General features: G+C 42.6%; 1 protein-coding gene across 2 annotated transcripts in view; it reads left to right on the plus strand.

Moving 5' to 3' along the window:
* The first annotated feature begins 15,005 nt into the window (after positions 1 to 15,005).
* soga1 (suppressor of glucose, autophagy associated 1) overlaps positions 15,006 to 23,348 on the plus strand; it is a 105,646-nt gene continuing 97,303 nt past the window's right edge. For both annotated transcript variants that reach the window (XM_041945313.1, XM_041945314.1), the window contains exons 1-3: positions 15,006 to 16,284; positions 21,283 to 21,384; positions 21,483 to 21,605. In XM_041945313.1, coding sequence (XP_041801247.1) covers positions 15,283 to 16,284; positions 21,283 to 21,384; positions 21,483 to 21,605 — 1,227 coding nt within the window. In that variant the 5' untranslated portion in view covers positions 15,006 to 15,282. The remainder of the gene's footprint in view (positions 16,285 to 21,282; positions 21,385 to 21,482; positions 21,606 to 23,348) is intronic.

Here is a 23,348-nt window from a genome sequence, read left to right on the forward strand (position 1 = left end):
AAAAAAAAGCTTTTTTTAAGTGTTACATTTTTTAACCTTGTCACGGAAAATGTTACTTTCCTCAGCTCCATAGTTCTTGCTGTGTAGCATTTGGCCTTTGGATAGCTGGTGTTCATTTCAAGGCCTGCTTATGAGACATCATCTTAGCCAGTATCTCGCTCATTAATAATGAAGTCAGACATTGATATGTTTGATACAGGTGGCTGTCTGCTTAGAGAGTAACCCAAGCATGGCAAAGTATTAGCCATATGGTCCACAATGACAGTATCCCCAGTGCACCCTCTGCCCTCTGTGTACATGTAGTTGATCTCAATGAAGCACAAAAAAGGCTTAGCACTAAAAGTGGACACAATGTTTTTTTTAAAAAAAACATTGCTGCTCAAATTGAACTCTGCACTTTTTTTGTGTGCACTCATGTGTAATATTCAATAATGATTTGCTGTTTTAGGCAGCATCAAACAGACAAGCAGTGTGTTTCTTTTCCCACCGTTACATAACAACCATGATGGTGTGATGAGAAGAAAAGAGAACAGAGAATAGGATGAGAGCGAGTAGGAGAGGAGGAGGGAACAGGCAGAGAACAGTGGAGTAGAGGAGAAAATGGTCTCTATTCAGGCTCACAGTGGGACACAGAGCCCTGCTTGTGCACAAGCACACACACACAATCATGTACTGTACAAACAGATGCTCAAACAAGCATACATAACACACAATCAAGCATACAAAGAATGTGTTGATAAGGGGGCTGTACATTTGAATAAAAATTCCTACAGGCTAAACAGAGTCAACATACAGTAACTGCCATTGTCTACATGTACTGCTTAGTGAATGAGCAAGAGACATGTTAATGACTCTTGTTCTCATTTTTCAGCACTTGAAAGATTAAAAAAAAAATTCCTTCTGAGAAAAAAAAAGTTCTCTACTTCCATGATGACAGAGAGGAAATAGCATGCATCACTGGGGAAAAGTAGCTGGCTAAACACAGAAGTTTCTTCTGCCTTTCAATGTCCATTGCCACACCAAAATAATAATTAGAAGAGTTTGCTTCCTGTTTGCTGTGCCAAGTTGCCTCCCAACATAAAAGCACTTCTGGTCAAGCGAATGTTTTTGATGCTTATCATACAGACTCACCAGCAAACAGGCCCTCTCTTCCTCCTGTGTTGTTGTTGTTCTGCTACTCTCCACAGTCTGTTACTGCAGGGCCCCCGCCTCACCACTAGATGGGGTTAGAAGACAGATGAACACTGCTCCCAACTGCCGGCCTGCTCCTCACTGTCCTCCAACAATGGGAAATACTCTCACTCTATTTGATAAAGTCCTCAAATAGCTGGATCCTCCTAATTCCTTCTGCCATATATCTATTTGCGATACAACAACAGAACCAAATAGACTTTTGGTGAAAGGAATGTATAGTTAACAGGTGCATGCGATAATATATATATGTGCGTGTGTGTGTGTTTATGGGTAACCGCTACTTTTTCAAGGTCGCATTTTTTTCTAGTCCACCCAGCTAACATTAATGTTATCTCGACGAAACCCAATGTTTTCGATAGTAAGTTAACTATCTAATGTTTGTGGTAATGTACACCTCTTTGTGTGGTTGTTGTGGAGTGCTTTCTACTGTGAAGGCATTGACCAGACCACCGCAGATCAGAGTCCACCCTGCCATGCACAGCCATTAGCTTTAGCCCTGAGCTATGGCTCCGCAGGCTAATTGCTACGGTAATTGTGCGGTGGCTAATTGCCATCTCAGCTAACGCTACATGTTCTGTTCAGGCTAAAGCTAGCTATCTAAAATAGCTAAATAAAACATATGGAGTGGGGGACATAATTAAGTCAAGCATTCTATAGTGGAATAAAATCAATGTTTAAAGCAGGGGTGTAGTGCTGCCAGCTCTTCTTTTCCTCCAACTAAGGAAATATATGTGCTGTTAGCATAATCCAGTTGAAAATCATCTAAATTTAACTGCTGAAGACCCACTCCTCACTAAAACATGTCAGGAAAGACAGCTCATAAAAACAATTGAAGTGGTCGACATTGTCTTATGGACATTTAAGGTGTGTTGAAACCATCCTTTAATTTTTTTTTGGAACAGGAACAGCTTAAAAGCTCAACATTTCAGATGATTTAGGCCTAGTTAAACAACAAAACTTGTCATTTTCAATATTGACACAATTGTGTGTTTTGATTGTTTTGTCAAATGCTGCTGTTGTGTTGTAAGCAAAGAAAATTCTGCTTTGTTTTATGGCCAACTACGGCAGCAAGGTAAATCACATTCGATGGAGCCTCGGTTTTCAGCATTTCTCAAAGAGGGTAATCTTTATGGGTTTCTTACTGGCATTGATTTCCTGCAGTTGAGTCAGTTTAATATTCACTTCTAGTTTTTCATCAGCATCAGTCCTTTATTTCCACAGGGGGGGGAACAGATCAATTGAAATTGAGTCAGGTTGAAGGATAAGGACTGTGTAATTTATTTATGTGTTTATTTTGGTATAACATCCTGGAAGAAAAAGAAGAAAAGTTGGTGGCAGGGGCGCATGTTTTAACATTTCCATATTTATTTGTGCAGTTTGTTTAACTTGCATGTACTTTTGTGTCCTGTAAAGTTTGTCTGAAAAGTACTGGAAACAGCCCGAGGGGAGACGACACTTAAAGACTGCAGACAGACAGGAGAACGATAACGAAGTACACTGCAAGCTTGTCAACATTCTCCTCATGGCCGAGGAGTAAAATGTAAGTGATTTCACTTTAATCACATCAAACAGAAAAAAAACTTCCATCCAAGAAAAATACACACCAGGGCAGTTTTCAGAAGTGTGAGATGCGGTTTCTTAAAGTTCCTATGGGGGGTAACTGGGAAAACAATGATTTGACAGGTATAATCTTCATCCTCTAGAAGTGCTACAGTACTGTTATGTTGTGTCCTCTAATGCTTAAACTACATTCAGCTCAATGTGCATGGCTGTAATGTCACCAGAGTTGATGAATATAAACAAAGATTGTTGTCTAACTTGTCAGAAGCTGGCAACATTTACATGATGCTGCTGTCTCATCTGTCTGCCCCATTTCTTGTTTGCTACTGTTGTGACAATGAAGCTGCGCTACAATGAGCCTCACAAACCTTTATTTTTTCTTCTAAAAACTTTTAATGACAACACTATGATATTCAGTCAGTATATGGACGCCTTTAGCTTAAAGGATAATTCTGGTATTTTTTAACCTGGGCCCTATATTCTCATCTTTTTTGGGGTCTGAATGGTAACTAGGGGCAAAAAATTATTAGTATTGAGCAAGAACGTTGTTAAACACTGAAAAAAAAAAAACTATTTGAGACTGTCAGTGGCAAAATCAAACACTTTTGTGATAGGACTAGAAAAAACAGCCAAGAAATGTTGCCTGATTGCATAATGCCAAAGCTCCGTGTCATCCCGTCTGTTGATGAAAACATGGAGGAGCTTGTGCATGAACTGCATTCAAATGTCAAAGACGATGTTGTAAACTTGCTTCCTGATGATGGAAATATAAGAGCAAAGTTTGGCGATTACTTCGAAGCCTTGAATATCCTTTTACCAATTTGAACACTGAAACAAAATGCAAAACACACTTCAGAGAGAAGTGGGCTGTGACAGATCCTGTTGAGGAGTGAGGTACGACACCAGAAAGGATCGAGCATCTGAGATAGATAAACTCAGCTCTAATGAATAATCACCTACTGTCACTTTTTCATTGTCAGAATGTCAGAAAGTGTGGATTCAAAGCCTCACTGGAGCCCCTTGTACGTGATCTGAAAATACTTGAGAGTAATGGAACTGAAGTTCATTTCCCTGATGAATCAGTGTATGGAAATGTTGCACAAGTGACACGGGACGATGTGGGACAGCACACACCTCTTGGATATGTTGAATTCCTGTAGTTCAAACTGTTTTTGCCGATAATACAAGTTTAACATTGCGTAGCATAGTATTACATGTTCAGCATTGCATTGACGACCCTTCACTGCCTTCGTCATTTGGAGTTAAGCGAACATGTTTACTTGATGATCTACAGTACTTTCATGTTTCTGAAACTTACGCAGTCGACATAATGCACGACATACTGGGAGGAGTCGGGCAGCTGGAATTGTAGAACGATATAGTACGATGTAGTGTTGAGTTCTGATCCGCAAACGATGCTTTTAAATGGCAATGATTCCCATGGCATGCAATAGCCAAGTGATGTTTTTGGGCTAAAGACTTACATTATTTTTTACTTTTATTAAAAATAATATTTCATATTTATTAGTAGTATTTTTTATGGTGTTTTTAAACACTTAAAATGACATTAAATTCAGATGGAGGGCAGGAGGTGAAAACCCCGATGGACGAGATGGAGCAAAGTTTTTACTGTGTTAGTTTAGATGAAATTACGACTGAACGATATAAACAAAAAATCAGAACATATGTTCGATGTGACTCCTACATTATGAAGATGAGCGATTTGTCAGCTGAACTGAAAGTTTTGCCTGCTTTTGAGGCAGCAGATAGAACCAACTGCCTGATGATTCAGACGTCGTTCTGCTCTAAAAACCAAATGAAAGCATCTAAAAGTATGGAGGCATACAACTTTTTGTTGGCGGCTGGGTCCACGACCTCAGTACCAAGATGCCCCGGAATGAATGTTGCTCAGGCGAATAGCTTTTATTGTCCTGTGGATTGAACAACAAACATTCAGCGATGCGGTACTGAATATTAACGTTTATGTTATGGTTGTTTGCTCCGTTAACCACTCGCAAAGGTCTGGGGAAACGCCCCCAAAGACACGGATCATCGCAAAACAAGCCAGAGTACGTTATTTACTGTCTCATGTGAAACTGTTAATGCTGATTTTACAAGTGTTAGTCGTGGAACTTGCAGCTATTACTTTGAATCTATCACCATAGATTAGACATTTGTAACAACATAACATAAACACATATCAAGCAACTAATTATTAGGGCTGCAACCAACAACTACTTACTCTATCGATCGTTACTCTGATTAACTGATTATGAATCGGATTTTTAAAAAGAAGCTGAATTTGATAATTTCCAGCATTTTATTCTAAAAAGAGAACTAAGTCCTTGTCTTCTTGACAAGTACAGACGAGGGCACTCCAATGAAAGTCTGAAATTAAAATAAATTTCAGGAGATTCAGGCATGCACTGAGAATAAATGGGAAATGTAAGCAATATATTGATCAGATATTGCTGAAGTATCTGTCTAGACCGTCTGTGACTAATGCAATGAAAAACTCCACAAACCCCATCATGGTATGTTATACCCCAGTGTCTCGCCGACCTAATTTCAGCTAAGTAGTGTTATCTGTCTGCTGTTTCACGCAGATTGTGTCCAGTTTAATGGACAAACACATGATTAGAGGTTAATTAAAAAGAAACGTTATGGACAGAAATACCTACATTCTGTGATGGATCAAGCTTGATCAGGGGCATTAGCTTTATCAAGCGTTAGCTTTAAAATAGCTGTATTGCTCCATCACAAAAACAGAGTGAAAACAGACTGAAGGTATTTCTGTCAGTTCCATTTGTTTTTTAAAAAGAACCTGTAATCTGTAGTTTTGCTCGGCTGTAACATTAGTCTCTTCCTCCGCCATGTTTTTAACGCCTCAGACAAAAAGAAGTGATTTCCAATAATCCATCATGTGAGCTGCACATGGTGCGGTATTGGCTGGCTCACTGCCCCCACCATAGGAGTCCCAACATAGACCAAACAAATCATGATGAAATGCATCGCCAACTAATAGATTTTAATGGATTTTATCAATTTGTTGTTGCAGCCCTACTAATTATGCAGTAACCCACATCCAAATGTGAATTGTCTGCTGTAAACCCCACCGAACATACAAAAACGCTCCAACTTTATGCGCCATGGGAACAAGCTACAATATCGACCGTGAAGTTCTTGTGTAGACACAATTTCACAACAGCTATTTTTGATAACAAGCTGCCATGTTCATCTTATTTCAGTCCAAGCGTTTGGTATTTGTACATACACACATGATATTAAAGTGTTATCTGGTTTCACAAATGTATGTTAAGTATGTGAAATATTTCCCGCTATAGATGTACGTAATAAATGCAAGATGATGAGAATTCAGCAAGGCACAGCCACATTTTGACGTAATTCCAACATACATATGCTCATATATAAAATATATGCAGACATATACACTGGTTGCACAAGAGGTTGGCCATGGTGGAGGTCTGCGTTCACCGAGTGCCCTTCTAGTTTCTCTGCTTCAGTCCACTAATGAAGCCTTTGACGCCACGACAATCATGATATTCAGATTTTTCCTTATTTTAGGATCTTAAATAATGGTGACAGTATAGGATGACTCATACACACACACATGCACTGCACACTTTTGAAGAGTCCCAGGTGAGATCCAGCAGTGTCAGTGGGAAGTCTGTGATTTGATATCATTATATATAGGCCATCTACTGTACCCAGCAGGGAGGGAGAGCTGAGGAGGAACTTGTTATTCCAGATAAAATGAGCCACATGAGACTCGTTTTACTTGCAGGAGGAAAAAAAATTCTCTCTGACTCTCGCTGAAGGATTCAAAATAATCAGTTGAGGCTGACAACACGGGCAGCGCCACGGGGGTTTGGTCCACTTCAACAGCACAGCGATAAAACATGTGAAAGTGATTAGAAATATGCAGTAATAATGAATGTGGCATAGATTGCAACTGCTCTGAAGTGTTTTTAGTTTAAGGTGCTAAATATACACTGAGTGTGTTTCAGAAAATTGAAGAAACCAACAAATAAACAAATAGTTTGGCATTTTGAGAAATAAGCTTATTCGCTGTCGTGCCTTGGATTAGATGAGAAAACACCCCCCTCATGCCTTTGCTGCAAGTGTAAATAGAAATGTGGCCACAAGCAGTGATTCCAGGTTCAAGCCCTTTTGCAGATCGACAGAAGGAAGCAGCTCAATGGACCAAAACTAAAGCTGCGAGCAACAATGAGCATGTTCCAGGCTTGACAAAGGTCAGGAAAGTCACTTCAGCTAGTTTAATTTTGTTTAAAGGAGGGAGACCAATCACACACTTATTTCATCATCACAAAGCCTGCAGCGTTTTAGTAATTACACACTCACAAGTTCCGCCATGTTTCGTTCCTTCATCGGATTGGAACGAAACTTGATGAGAATGTTCAGGAGATAGCGCAGGGTGTCTCCAGGGAGTTTGGTTTAGTTTAGAAGTCAGCCATGGCCTGAAGATATGAAGCAGATTAATGATGATTGGACAAACCGTTAACGAGTTGTGGCCATTTCCCTGCGAAGCCCCAACCCTAGTAATCTTTTTTGGTTGATCAGCTTTTCGACTGATCTTTGCTCATTCACAATAGACATGTGTATCTTAGTGGAGCTGTGTCCCCATTTTGGTGTTGATAGAGTCAAAATACAACAAGTTCTATTGTCTATCTAGTGTTTTTTTTTAATCAAAATGGCAGAAAGTCCATCACAGTGAACTTTTATGGCCCAGGAGGCTTTTTTGTAGAATATTTGAATTTGAGCTGGACTCGTATGTCCGGTGTGAGGAGCGTGAGCTTTTCAAAATTGAATTTTGGGGCCTTAATCTGACTGATTGGGCTCGTTTCTTGGGAAGCATTTAGGCATCATTTCCAGTTACGGGGCAGAGTTTAATGTTTGTAGCTCATTTACGATGATTGGAATTTGAGCTGTTGTGGCCAAAAAATAGTAGTAATAATAATAATAATAATAAACCAGCACAAATACAATAGAGTTCTGCTCCTTCTGGACCTGAACCACTACAATTACTACTACTATTATTGGCGTATAAAGAGTGGAAACGGGGAAACAGCTAGCCTGGCTCTGTTTGACTGTGAAAAAGAATACTTCCCAAAATATCAAACTGTTCCCTTAGAAACTGCACTCTGAACATTTTTGTTGAAGAAAATGAAGGAAACAGACAGAAAAGGCAGCAAAAATACAGTAATTTTCCATCCTGGTATAAACATTTTCTCACCTGCTTAGTCTGCCTTTACAACTTGGAGCAGGTGGGAGAGCTGCTTGTATTATAGTAAATGGCTGTTAATTGCAAAACTGGGCTGACACGTCAATCAAAAAACCCCAAGATTTTTTTCCTGTTTGCGAACTAAAATAACAAAAAAATCCAGCTACAAAAAAACAATCCTAATCAGAGGGTGTCGTGCGAAACGACATACAACAACAAGCAAATGAAAGGAGAGCAGTTACAGAAGGGATGAATCTGTCTCCTCGTGTCAGCAGGCAGAGCGAGGCAGTCGCACTGCTGATGCAGCTTCATAACCACCAACACACACCGACTGCTTTCCAATTACTGGACTGATGGTAACTTGCAAGGACAGCAAGTTTTCGTCTTTTTTCCCTCCCAGCAAAGCAGACTGGAAATCATGCACTCTAATACCCGGACTGCCAATGATGGCAATGAAAGGCACATCAGGGTGTTTTTTCACAGATAATTAGTGAAATATGCTCATTGTTAATGAGCATTTGCTGGTTGGTCGGCTGGGTTTCCTCCCTCTGCTCCTCCATTGAGGCCGAAACAACAGTGCGAGGCGTCATGGTGCTCGTACGGCATTCATCACCTCATTTACGCTCGCATTCTTGATGAGAGGTCAGGTGGCTGGCTGTTTCAGTAAGCAAGTAATTTAGCAGAAGTAAGATGAGTCTCTTGTTTCAAACCTGTGCATCTCACCACGGTTCGATGAATGCGTGAGAGAGAATTTGCTCGACTGAATAATCGAGAAACAGTTTTTAGCGGATTCAACCAATGTGGCGAAGCAAGATAAAAATGATTTTTGATGAAACTGCCGCAGACACAGTCGCCCACCGTCAGAGTAGGCAACGTGTGTGTGTGAAAAAAGGCCGATCTCTGGTTTGAAGCCCCCCCCTGGATCCAGACAAGCTGACTGCTGAGCAGAGCTACAGTAAGCAGGCAGAATGGAACTGAAAATGAAGGCAGTAGTTTCATATGTTGCTGCGCCTATTTTATTTCATCGTTTCTCGTATACTTTGGTTCGTCATTGCCTAGAAGCCCCAGAAAATAGAATTAAACCAGTTGCATTTAGCTGTGGTTTGACATGTGGGACATATGCAGGAAATCATGGATTGCTTTCTATAAAGGACTATGTTGTATATTTTAATATATGAATTGTTATGACCCTGTGGTTAATTATTTAGTTTTGTCTGTGTTTGTTGCAGTTTCCTCTCTCTCCTAGGTGTGTGTGTGTGTGTGTGTTTCCTAGTGAATGAGTAAACGAGGAGCAGGTGGTGTTCCTTGATTGTCTTAATTGGCTTGCCTGATTTGCTGCCACACGATTGGTCAAGGGGTGGAACCCTGACCTATTTGAGTAATCTTGAGTTTTTTTTTTTTTTTGTTATGCTGGATAATTTTCTTCCCCTTAAACAAATAAAACTGCTCATGTTGATAAATCGGCTTGTGATTGCTGCTGGCGTTCTTGGAGTGGGAAGACTGCAATGTCAAAGCAGAGTGATATGGCGCTACCCTGTTGAATATTTACAATTAATCCAGATCAGACTTTAAAATCTAATCCACACATGTCAAATAATGTTATAATCAATATTTCAGAATAATTTAAACTCATATTGGTGGGATATCTAAATTCATCCCTTCCAGAGGTTATTTCCAAGATAAAACGAGTTAAGGCCAGACTGCCTTCTTAAAACTTAATAAATATAAAAATGAGCAAGTTTTTTGAACAGCTCTTTGAAAGGAACGGCTCACCAAGATCCAGCTCCCCTCAAAGAGCCATAAATCCCATCTCTAAGGTGTACCGATTTTTGCTATTTTGCTGACAGAATGGCATGAAAAATGCAGGTACTAATGTGTAAGCGTCAGCGTAGAGGTGTCCTCATGACAGTGGGGCTGAGGTAATAATGTCACTTGGCAGATTTCAAAGAGCTACCAGCAAGGAGCAAACGGCATTAACATTGCAGCGATGGTTGTATGATACATGTATTTCACCTGAGCTGGTTAAACACTACCTTGTGCTTTGTGTGTGATTAATATGGGTGGACTTGCGCAGGGCTTTGTGAGGGCCAGCGTGGGTACTGTTTGTGTTGCACTTGGGTTTCTGCTTAATTATTCAATGAATGCCTTTTACCACCTCATTATATGCTGCATTGGATGGCCTGTTCATTAATGATTCAAAGATCCATTCTTCCATTCCATATTGCAATTTCCTCGTTGAATTGGATCCTTAACGAGTGTGTAATCTGAGTATAGAATTACTGTGCACAGAAGGGCAACAAAACAGTCAGTATGATGTGGACCCCTCATGTAAAATGGATTCTGGTTCAGGCAAGATAAAAGATTTTGCCAAAATAGAAGACCTTTTGATGTGTTACAGTATAAAAAGCACATGTGTAAATGAAATGAATGATGGCTGACTTACATTTAGCTGCTTCAGTTTCAGTCTTGGTACTGGTCATGCTGCCTCACTGTCTTGGCTTACTGTTATTACTGACACTGTGGTTAGCCTGAATTGCAAAGTCAGAATATCTGCTGTGAAAATGTGTATGAATGTTGCATTACAACATTTTTGTTGCATGACAATAATCATATTTTTAAACTTGATGTCTCTCCAAATATCAAACCGTGACAGCGCTGTGACATCTTTTACTTGCATTTTTGTTCTTCTTTTCTGTCTCTTCTGTCACTTTGATTCTGTTTCCATTCGGCCAAGCTGCTTGTGTCATGTTACGATCTGTTCAGTTATCCTGTGCTCTCTCTCTCTCTCTCTCTCTCTGCCCACAGGTGCATGAGCAGGGGCGGGGCCGGTCTTCCTCAGGAGCGAAGCTGACTACCACACCTGACAGTAATCAGCCCAATCAGCGCTGGCTGCTTAAGCCCAGTCCAAGCACTCCTCCGGTGCCAGATTATTCCTGCATGTAGCACGTATTGTCTCGCTCCTGAGGAAGATTCTAGCCACGTTCCAGCTGTTTGTATTTTCTGCGTATTTTCCCTGAGTTATTTATTCCGAGTACTTTCTGTCTTGATCTTTTGTTGTTACCTCGCTTAGTATTATTCCCCTTCGGACGTTTTGTGTTTTGAAACTCTTTAGTTGATACTTTGATCATTGAACTCTTTTTCCTGTTTTTGGCGTCTTTAGTTGTACTTTGTGAATAAACCTTGAACGTTTCCACTCTGCATCTGGGTCCTAGTCCTCATTGCCTGAGCCGTAACAGCTTGTATGCTAACTACAAAAAGCCTCTTATTTTTTCTTATCGGCAGACCAGAAATATAAAATGCATCACTTCCTCCATACACAAGACGATCTTTCTCATGAGAGGGATTCCTGACACTAAAACAGATGGAAAAAGTTCTTCATCTTGTAATGAACTGCAGTAAATAAGTACAGTGAATCAGTTTCTATTGTGTATCTGTGATCCACTTGACAACACATAGGAGCCTTTTGTTGGCAGCCATTCAGCGTTTCTGTTGTGCATGACGATGTACAGTCTGTCAGATGTAATTCTGTGGCTGCCTCTGCAGGATCATTGGCCATGAATGATTTAGAGACTGCTTGATTTCAAATTCACCCCTCCTGCTCATGGCAGTGTCTCCCTATAAATGTAAGATCACTGCTAGAGGATTTAAAAATGTCAGAGGAGTCAGAGAAGGGAATGGAAATTTGGTGGAAAAAAAACACAACACATCAGATTTCCTCCTGAAAGATGTTTCTTGCTTTAATGAACAGTTTAGTGTGAAATGGCCCCAGCAAAGATTGGATTCAGGATGGATAGCCAGTATATTAATTGCTCCTCGATAAACTGTGCCAAAGGTGATTTTCTGACCTCATACACTGTACCACAACTCACCACACTACAATGAAAGTGGCTATTGTAATGGAAAAATGGCAGTAAATGTTGTTGAAGATAGACTGTGAATGTATTTCCACTGTCCTCCAGTTTAACAGACATGAAGTTACTTTCCAGTAACTATCTGGACTAAACTACACCACTGCCTAACGTGGCCCAGGAACATAATGGGACCATAATCAGTTTTGCCTGAATGAGTCCTCAATTACTGTTGTCATTGTTACACATCGCAATCATATTATTTGTGTTTATGTATACATGGTCACTATGAAACAAGACCCTCTATGCTGGTTCATAGCAAATGGCCACTCACTAGTACTGATCCTTGAGTGGTAAAATCTATTCTAACTGCTCTAATTCTGTGTTTGGCCGTCTAGAGTTTCCGCTCATGAATCATTCACGGAGTGTGATTCTGCCACCGCAGACTGTATCGACATCCCGCATTGGCTCTATGATGGGACTTTAATCTGATGTTGCCACATTTCCACAAACAGCCACAACCGAGACAAGAGATCAAGATCAGAGAGTAAACCTGAGTGGAGATGTTGCTGCGTCATTAGTGGAAGTATTAATGAGATGTAATTGTGTGTAACGGTCTATATGTGCAGTCAGACTATTGAGGGAAACATGAATATGGTTATTATTAGAGATAGGGAATTGGTGGGAGCAGAGGAGGAGGTCCCACTCTGCTTCTTAGCTTTAATAATGAATTGAGTCATCTGTTAATAGCTGGAGATGGCACAACGTCCCTGTTATTTGTGGAAAATACATCAGAAACATATTTTTACCCTTTAACTTCATGGCTGCTACTTGCTCTGTATGTATACAGTATGTAATAAGAAACATGCTGCAGAAGGAATTGTAGTTACACAACATTTTGCGACAGTATGATTGAATACACCGTACATCACGATGGCACCGTTTCCAAAGCGGTAATGTGTGATAATGAAATGGTGATGGTCCATTTGTTTCATACATAGGAGCATCTTGGCTCAAGAGCTGGTGATGAGGATGAACCCTAATGATCCCCCGACTCTGTCTGTAGCGCCACCATGAGGATGGCATTTCTGTTTTTTTTCTTATTTACTGCAATTCATGTTTCAGTACTCAATACTTACATTTACCACTAAATAAAGTAATGACATGTCCATCATCATCAGTTGCACAAAATGGAGCACTCTTGTTCATGTACACAAATCTAATAGATCACATTTCCTGCCTGTTTCACAAAGTGCCCTGACTCTGGGCTGTAGGCTCAAAGCTCCACTGTGCTAAAGCACAGCCTCACAGAGCAGCTCGCATGGCTGCAGACTCTCAGTGTTATCAAACAAAAGCAAATTCCATGAGAATATGGTCTTGTATTTTGAAGGTTGTTGGGCTCAGTGCAGCCTACTGCCTACATACTAAATCACACTCTTACAGTCATTTCTGACATCTAAATTAGACACAGATGTGGCAGTAGAAACAAATCTCAGCTTCTGCCCACTCCTGTGTTACTAAATAGAGTGTAAAAGATAATCCAAGCACATTAATAGCTACTTAACCTGTAAATTCCACTGGCCACAGCTACATCAGAGCTGATAGGGTCCATTCCAGACAACGGTTCCACCGAGGTTTACCTGCTAATTAGATGTCAGGTGATAGAATAGAAGAAGAGGTGTAGGATAATAAAATAATCTGAGAAGTAAAAGAGGAACAAGTGCAGATAAAAGCAAGAAACATGTTTGACTGGTACATTTAGCATGATGGAAACAATTGAAATTATTGTAATCACTATAGAATAATCAAGGGTTTCATATTCACAGGAGCTGAAGGTAGCAGTTGATGAGAGACTGATATCACCACTTTATACACATTTCAGACGGACATATTTACGATGTCTTGTTGATTTAAGATCCTTAATAACGCAGCACTCTGTGTTTTAGTAACTACGCCTGAAAACATGTCTGATGAGTCTCGAGCTTTCTTCTCTTTCACAATGATATCTGACACTGAGAGAGAGGTAACCTGAGACTTACTGTACCTTGTTACCATGTGCACGTGGAGTCAAGAAGGCGAATCAATCATGGGAATGGCTGTGTGCAGATGTAATGTAGTGCATACAGACACACCATTAACTGCATGTCAGAGATCAGGTTGCTGGACATTTGATTGAAATCATCATGAAATAAATAGGAGTCATGAAATATTTTATTTACAGATTTTTTGGCTGTGTAAGACTGCACTCCAAGCCATCAGCCATTAGCCAATCAAATGTGTCTTTAACCTACAACTCAATATTGAACATAAAATACAGGATTATTCTGATTTAATCATGCGCCTCATCATGACACTTCTGCCAAACTAAGGGTTCATGTGCATTCTGGTGGATTATCTCATTCCTGTGCTTGTGTTTTTTCCCATTATTATTTGTGTTTATGTATTGATTACCAATTCCACATAGAGTTTTTAAGTGCGCAGCCTTCGCTTGTTTCATCAGCTTTGTTGTCAGCAGTGTTTTCTCTCGTTTCCTGTCTGTTGCGCGTGCACATCTGTTGATCTGGTGGGCGAGCTGAATTGAACTGAGTTTTGTTGGATTTCATTCTGTGCAAGAGCGACTAGCAACACAACCTTTCAAAGAGGGAAAAACAAGTAAGAAAAGCTCTTCTGGGGACACAGGCTGCAAAGTGGCTCAGGCTACAAAAGCTGTGCAATGATCTGCACAAAACTTGTATATTACAAATTCCACACATGATAAATATCGACAGTGTGCAGACAAGCAGCAGGATTGGGAAGAGGGATAGTGTCGTGCACATGCACATAAATATCCTGTGCATTTTAAATACAATACAATTTAAATACAATTGCTCTTATCCCATATTCTAGTTTAATAAATAGCTTTGCACCTCTCAGAGCATCCACTTGGTTTCCTGTTGCCTGCTGCTCCTGCAGTGGTGGCGACAGAGAGCTGCAGAAATGACTGTCTCTCTCTCTCTCTCTGTGTCCTCCAGGGCTACATCCCGTTATCTGGGCGGAGAGAGAGGGACGGAGGCTGGACCACATCCACCACACTGCCGCTGTGTTTCTCAGCCGCTACTCCTCTGAGCAGGAACCGGCCAGTAAATGCCAGATATCCTGAAGAGAGGAGAGGAGAGGAGGATCTGTCTACCAGAACAAAGCGGAATCACTTACACGTTTGCTGTACACACAGTGGAAAACGGGATTATATTTTGCGTGTGTGCTGGACTCTGCTTCCTGCTTCTTGTTGCAGTACAGGAGCTCTCATTGTAGCAGGAGTGAGGATCCCTCCTTTTGTGTCGCTCTGCAGCTCTTTATTCACACTCCAACTTCTGCCTCCTGTTTCCCCAAAGAGGAGGTTTCATTTCTGTTCTTCTTGTTTTGGCCTAAACGGAATGAATGACAAAAACAAAGGAGGTTGATGTCCATAACTCCCCGACTCACCTCTTCTTCGCCTCGCCCAAGGAACGGAGACTCCATCTCCGGCAGAAGATGGAAAGCGGAGGCGGGACAGAGGGCTCGGACAGCGGGCAGACGCAGCACGCGGTGCCCGGTCAGCAGCAGTCAAACCCCCGGCCCGAAACCGCGGAGCTCTCTGCGACGCTGGCCGCGCAGCCTCCGGGGGAGAAGAAGAAGATAAACCGGGCTCCGTCCCCGGCCAGACCGAAGGATGTACCCGGGTGGTCGCTCACGAAGATCCGCGGAGGGATTGGCACCCCGACCCTGAGCGTCAAGCCGGGAGCCATCCACTTGGGAAGCCGCATTTCCAGGCGCAGCCCGGTGGGAAGTCTTGCTGGGAAGGACGGGAAAGCGGAGAAGAGCGGTGGTGGCAAACCGGCGGGCAAATCCTCCTTCTCCGCAGCCGCATTGTCCAAGACCTCGGCGGCCAAGGCGGCCAAAAGCACCGGAGGGCGGAGGAAGGTGTCGGACGCCAGCATCGGATCCGACGATTTGTCCAAGGACTCCGGTTGCGCCACCGGGAAACTCTCCCCGACCGACAGCAGCTCCGAGCTATCCGACTGCGCCTCCGAGGAAAACAAGCTCTCCACGGACGCCGTGAGCAGCGACGCCGAATCGAGGAGCAGCCGGGGCGGCGGAGCGGACGGAGACAAGCCGCACAGGGATGGCGCGACGGCGGACAGAGCTAGCCAACAAGCCGCCGCCAAGACCACCTGCTCCTCCGCGGAGAGGGACTACAAGGACCGGCTCTCCCTGGGCGTGGAGACCGGGGAAGGGAGCATATCTCCCGGCGAGGAGCACTCGGTCACCTCGTTTGACAGCAGGGTCCCCGCCAGCACATCCCTGGCTTTCTCAGACCTCACAGAGGAGTTTATGGACGGCATGCATGAGGAGTTTGTCCGGGAAATAGAGGAGCTGAGATCCGAGAATGACTACCTCAAAGTACGTCCATTGTATTTTCATTATTGTCAGCTATGAATGTGTGGATTTAAATGCGGAAGTTGCTGACCATAGTGCTTCCCAGGCTGTTTTACCTCAAATAGACCAGATTCTGCATCAGGGATCCCGTTCATGACAGATAGCATGAACAAAATATATTTTATAATTCACTCCATTATCTTTCATTGTCATTCTGCTTTTAAACAAAGAAACAAATCATCAAGTCATAAATCTGTTGGGTTCGTTTGCCAGTTCACTCTGACTTGCTTCCTGAGATGCTTTTGGATGCCATCCAAGGCTGCTCACTACAAGGATGGTGATGTTATGAATAAAAGAGTCTGCACCCTCACGAGCACATGAGCGAAACATGCAGCCTTGTAGCCTCGGGATGACACGGGAAACCCTACAAAGGGTTTGTTATAGTGTGGCTGTTTTTGTTATGGACAGAGAGGAGGCTCTTCAACAGAATTTGCCAGCCAGTGTTGTCCATACAGCTCCTCAGCAGTCAGCTTTGCATTAAGGGTTGCTTTCTCAGTAGTCCCAGGAAGAAAGAGAGGCATGCAAAGACAACACCAATTTATGTCATGACCATGTGTTTTACCATCATATTAGATTAGCATTGCTTTAGCAGGGAGTTTGAGTGCCCTGTCATTGTCTAAATGGTGTTTCGGAGTCTTTGCCATCTCAACATGAGCAAAACACTGAAGGAAACATGGCCTCTGAACTCCAATTTCTTGTATATTTGTGTGTAGAGGACATGAAATGGTCACAACCATGTAGCCATGTGCATTTGACCATTGGCAACATCGGCACTTCTTCTGTCAAAGTGACAAACATCAGCACTTAAAACAATAACCAGACCCTAATGCATCGTCACAAGGACTCACGCTGGGCTTGTATGTCATCTGATGCTAAAGGAATCTCTCGGCTCTCTCTCGTGTGCAGGCAGTGAACTGTAATATACGCGGAGCCGTCCTGCCTTGAGAGTGATTGATTAGGGGATGGATTACATTAGCATGTCCCTAAGCAGTAACTGGCATTGACCAGACAAGCCAATAATTGTCAAAGATTGATTGGCGAGGGCGATTGATCCACGGCACATGCCAAAACAGGAGGACGACCCCATCCTCTGTGACAACGTTTTGGTTCTTGGTGGATCTTTACCCCAAAGATTGCATCACACAGCTGAGAGTCAGACACACAGATTGGATAAGAATTATAAGATCATTCTAGCAGGTGCATATTTGCAGCTGTGTGTCTGCATGTGTGCATGTTTGTGTGTGTCTATGGGAGTCCGTAGCTGCTGCTCGAATATATAGGACAGCATGTAACAGAGCCACCCCAAAGCCTCATGGGAGGCCCGGCAGTGACGTGAGTCTGGTTGTGTCTGTTGTGGCAGCTGCGAGGAACACCTGGTTAGTAATCTGAAGATCAAAACAACACTCTGAAGTGTCAGACTCCCCCTCCGTCTCCCGCTCTGTGTCTAATTTTTGCTAGATTCAGATTCAGATTCACACTCTCTAAATCTCTCTCGCTATTTCTGCCCCGAATGTTTTTTGGCTATAGCTTCATGGAGTGCATGTCGATATGCTGACTCATTGTTGGTGCAGCTACTGTTTCCCTTTTGGTAATTAGGTGATCAAGGCAGCTAGCAGCTGTTGGAATCTCTCTAATTCTGAATTTACATTTCAGTGTGTGAAATGTTCATACCTACTTACGCTAACAACAGGATTGATTGTCTGGCTTATGCTCCCACCCACACACCTTGTTCAAGCACCTCTCACTCAGCAGGAGCCTCAACAATTATTTAGTTATCACCCAGGTCCACATGCTCCACTTAGACATGATGAACAGCATGTTGGTCTTCATTGCTGGCCTCATGTTTACAGTTGAGCCTGACAGTCACAAAGATGGGACTTTCTGGCTTTAACTGTCAGGAATGTCTGTCCCGTGACTACAATTTTAGAGAATAGTTGAGCGTCTGCACAGGCTAAGCTTGTATGGATGACTGTTGTAGACCACTCATACAATTCACAATATTTTTACACATTTTTACATTTGACATCTGGGGAAATGCGTGTATTTGCTTTCTTGCCAAGAGTTACATGAGAAGACTGATACCATTGGTCGACAGATTTTGTTACCTTTTGACAGAGCCAGGCTAGCTGTTTCCCCAGTTTTTTATTTATCATATAGATATGACAGTGACCATTTTCTAAATAATTTCTGAGCCAAATTCATCACTCTGCAGCATACAGAGTAATAATTCTAATGTCCTGTATTCTGTCTGTGTGCAACAATGAAGCGCACAGTCTGTGAAGGTATTACAGCAGTGAGAGTATATAATGGGGTTTATAGCTGTAGAAACATGACGTAAGGCTACAGCATCAGAGATATATGTCAGCCAGTCCTTCAGTAGTGAGGTCTAATATCTAACATTGAAAGGGCTCGCTCATTAAAGTCTAATATCTGATTGGTTGATTCAGTCTCCTGACTGGCTGGTTGCTTGCATGACAGAAACCGTCTTCTTCTTTAGTTAGCTGTGAAAAGCAGGTCAGTGGACCACCTCGCACACTCTCAGTCTCTTGCCACATTAACTTGTGATTCCCTTGTTTCATGTCCTCACATTCTCACCCTCCGCTGTCGTGTTTTATCTCCCTCCCTGTCCACATTTGTTTCATGCTCTGTTTTTCCCCATCTCTCTTTTTTCTTTTCCTTTTTCCTTTGCTTCCATCCACTTTTCTGTCCCTTTCTTTCTCTCTTTCCTTTCCTTCTGTTTTTTATTTCTTTGTGTGTCTCGTCCCTTCTTTCTTTCTTCCTTTTTCCCTTTCCTTCTCTTTCTTTCTCTTTCCTTATTTCATTTTTACTTGTTTCATTTCCTTCCATCCCCCTCTCTGCTCTGCGTTGCAGATCTGCAGCACAGTGGTCAGTGTCGTGCAGATGCAGTCTATTTTGGCTCGATCGAGAAAAGATTACACACACATACGCACGCACAAACTCACACAGACACACAGACGCATGCGCACAAACACACACACATTTTGCTGCATGCTGAATGCATACTCTTACACAAATTGTTTATACTATAGGTAGCAGCAGCGTAGACACTGTACCCACTGGCTCCATTTCTCGCTGTCTTCTCGCATGCGCACGCACACACACACATCCCCAGAGCTCATTGTTGCTACACTTGGAGCACTGCAGAGCCTGACCCACATTCTCCACTGTAGTAAATTATGACAGCACTACTACTACAGCTGCTCATATTCCTTTTGCTTATTTTGCTTACACGTCATACACACGCACACACCATGAATGCATGATTAGAACTGGGTACAGTGTTAGAGGCGGGGCACCGTTCATTTCGATGAATGTTGCTGAGGTGCATGAAGCTAAAAAGCACTTCCTCATGTAAAGAAATTACCGGTATGAATGCATACTGCAGCAGAGACTCCTACCGGCAGAGCTGGCTAGCTTGCGTTTTAGCCCTCCATTAACTTGAATGGAGTCAAAGTGATTTAGTCCAGGGGGTCTTCTGGACACATATCCACATATTCAAGTCCTGATAGTGAAATGAGGCACTTTGTTGGGGTTGTGGCACTCAAAATATTTATCCACCTTATTAAAGCAGCTTCTTTCAAGATTCAAGATTCAAGAGCCTTTATTGTCATTGAGCATGTCAATGAAATTTTCATTGCAACCCCCATGTTAGGAACAGATAGTAAGAAAGATAAGAAGACTAGAAAGAATAAAATCTTTCACAATGTCTATGGGAAAAGTCTTTTTTTAGGCCTGTGTGCATCATGTGATGTTGTCATATCACGGTTTGCCCGCTACACGAAATTGGCTTCAAAGCCTGGCACACTTCATGGGGGCTTCGCAAATGTTTGCCAACACACACATTACACACTCTTGGAAGCACTGCTGTGTAGCACCCCGCTTGCCCACAGCCGCCCCAGACTTCTTCTAGTGGGATGTTTACTTTTGTCCGAATTATCCTGACCTTAACCATAACCACTCGTTAGTCTAACCTAAGCCTAACCTTAACCAGCCTCAGCCTTTTCCCAACTGGGGACACAGCTTTTGTCCCCAATTGGACAAGCCGTCCCCAATTAACTGGCCTTTTGTCTGTGTCCTCGAAGTAGGCTAACTCTCTCTCTATCTCTGTCTCTCTCACTCACACACACACACACACACACACACATACACAGCTGCACCTTAAATATGATTCAGAGAGATGATGCAACTCATGCCATCAGGCTGAAATGAATAAGTCTATTAGAGAGGTAGATAAGAACACTACTGTAAATTGAGCATATGACCTAGTTTATTTTTGACTGGTATTGCAATGCTGTTCCATACTTTCTGAGGACTTCTGTTTAAATGTTTTTACTTCATATTTTTAGAGTGTAGGAATTTCCTTTCCTCTGCAGCCAATTTCCCTGCTGGGACTAGAGTAATCTAATAACCTGACCCTGACCTTTGACCTCACTTGTACTACCTCCTGGATGGGAGGGAAAGAAAGGAGAATCAATACAGTATCACATTACACTACTCAGTGCACCATCCTGCTACTTAGAACGTGTAGATCTCTATTTCCGATGACCCCTTTCATCTGACTTGAGAGAATATTGCATAGCAGTTCATTTTAAGAAGACACTAATTGTTGTAATGGTGATCCTGCTAATTAGGATGATGAAGACGAAGATGTGGTGGCCAGTGACAGCGAGCAGCGATTGATGGGATGGATTGTGATCGTAAAATGGTTAATGGGAGATGATTGTCTGATGATGATGAGGATTGTCTTGCATTTATGACAAAGATACTTAAAGATAGAATGACTGCGACTGAAGATTAAAGGATTCCCTTTTTGACCCGCTTGTGTGCACATAATGCAGTCGACACTTTGAGTTAGAGCGAGAGATGCTCAGTTAGGACTCTCCTGTACCTGGCTCGTAATGTTTCACATTAAAATGACTTTCTCCTCTCCACCGTCTCCAGGATGAGATGGAGGAGCTGAGGTCTGAGATGCTGGAGATGAGGGACATGTACATGGAGGACGACGTCTACCAGCTGCAAGAACTACGGCAACAGCTGGAGCAGGTACGTCTGTGGGCGGACAGGCCTACTCATTGAAAGCACACTCATTTCTGACAGATGAGACGTAGCATCACCTTCTCGCACCACTTCTGTTTTTTTAGGCAAATAAGACCTGCCGCATCCTGCAGTACCGGCTGAGGAAGGCGGAGCGGCGCTCTCTCCGCGTGGCCCAAACAGGGCAAGTGGATGGAGAACTGATACGAACCTTGGAGCAAGACGTCAAAGTAAGTGTTTGAGTGCTTGAGCGAGACTGATTGAAGTGGCTAAATGGAGCTCTGCGTGGAATACGAGGAGGTTCTGAAGGTGTGTCAGTTGAGATTAGCTGCTTTCATGCAATAGATACCGTGTATGATACGAGAGTCAGGATGGAGAAAGTGACATTACTGGAATGAGTTGTCCCCGAGCTAATTCAGCTTCAGCTCAAAGTCTCTGCCCTCCAGAAATCAAAAATCAGTTTGTGTGGAAGTGTTTATGTAAAAATATTTGTTGTTGCTAGATGCACAATCTCAACAGTCCACAGTCACAGCTTGTTTTCAGTCCAACTTTCTAAAAATACTATTCTAGACTGTTCTTATGACCTATTTTCTTCGCACTGTTGAAGTCATGAGACCGTGCTGAGGTCAGGCTTCCTCTTATTTGTTTGGACCATGGACTAATCATCACACTGAACGCCACATTAGGACATTCGGTTAACACACATGCACAGACCAGTCATTCCAATTTCACACACACAGATAGAATAAATGTACATGCATATAGGCGCCGCTCTCTTTTATAAGTGTCCTCCACAGTATGCAAACACACCAGTCATCCCAATCACTTCAGGAATCCCTGATGAAGGCCGGTTACACACAAACACACTGTGTGTGTGTTTTTTTTGTCACGCTGACCCTGGGCTATGGATGCACTACACCAAATTCACAGCGTTCCTCCAACATTTTCCATGTGATAGAGGACACAATGAGGCCTTTATGCCCTGTGTGAGAGAGTGAGAGGGAGACTGTGATGTCACTCTCCGAGGGCTTTCCGCCGGCTGTCGCTGTCTGTCTCTCGGCTCCTGTCTCACCATCTGGTTGTTTTGGAAGAGGGAAGGAAGGAAGGAGGGAAAACGATGAGCATACATCCTGTGTCTCTGAGGGTGTGTGTGTATGTGTGTGTGTGTTGAGCCTGAAAGGGGAAAAAAAGGGGGGACTGGTCACTGTTCAAATTCAAATCAACCAATCACAGTGAGAGGATGAGGCGGGGAGGAGAGAGAGAGAAATGCCAAAAAAAAGAGAGAGAAACTAACAGAAAGAAACCAAAGAAACAAATGAAAATAGAAGAGGGGAAACAAGATATTCAAGTGTTCAAGACGGAGTCATTGATTTGAACTTTAACTGACTTTAATTTCAGGCTTTTGTAGCCAATAGCAGCATTGGGACAAAGTGTGGGAGAGTGAGGTCAGACGTGATGGAGAAAATAGAGCTTAAGAAAGGAGCGAGTGAAGTCTACATCTGTCGGCTGCGTTAGGGAAGAGCCATCATAAACACAGGATACTGAAAAAAAATCCACACCGCGGAAAGATGAACCTGAGCTGTCGCACAACACATGGCTGATTGTGTCCTCTCTTGCCGCCAGGGCCAAAGACTCAAACGGCAGGTCAAGTTACACCATGCTCTGTGTTTGTGTGTGTGTGTGTGTGTGTGCGCATGCATTAGGCTCATGCTGAGCTTCTCTTTTGCCAGCCTCTCACAGTCACTCCTCTGTTTATTCGGGTGGCTTTATCATTAGCCTTATGAAAACAGACACTCACTCCTGCCTCAGTGACTCAACACTGATTCAGCTCCGCTGGAAAATACGCAGAAGTTAAAAAAAAAAAACAAAAACACAATGGTTGCGAACAACTGAGCAGTCTCAATTAGTGTAAATACAAAATGTAGCAGCTGTGGATGATTTTTGGTCAATTACACAATGTTTCGGAGAGTCTT

Source organism: Chelmon rostratus, chromosome 10, assembly GCF_017976325.1.
Source record: "Chelmon rostratus isolate fCheRos1 chromosome 10, fCheRos1.pri, whole genome shotgun sequence".
NCBI classification, from domain to species: domain Eukaryota; kingdom Metazoa; phylum Chordata; class Actinopteri; order Chaetodontiformes; family Chaetodontidae; genus Chelmon; species Chelmon rostratus.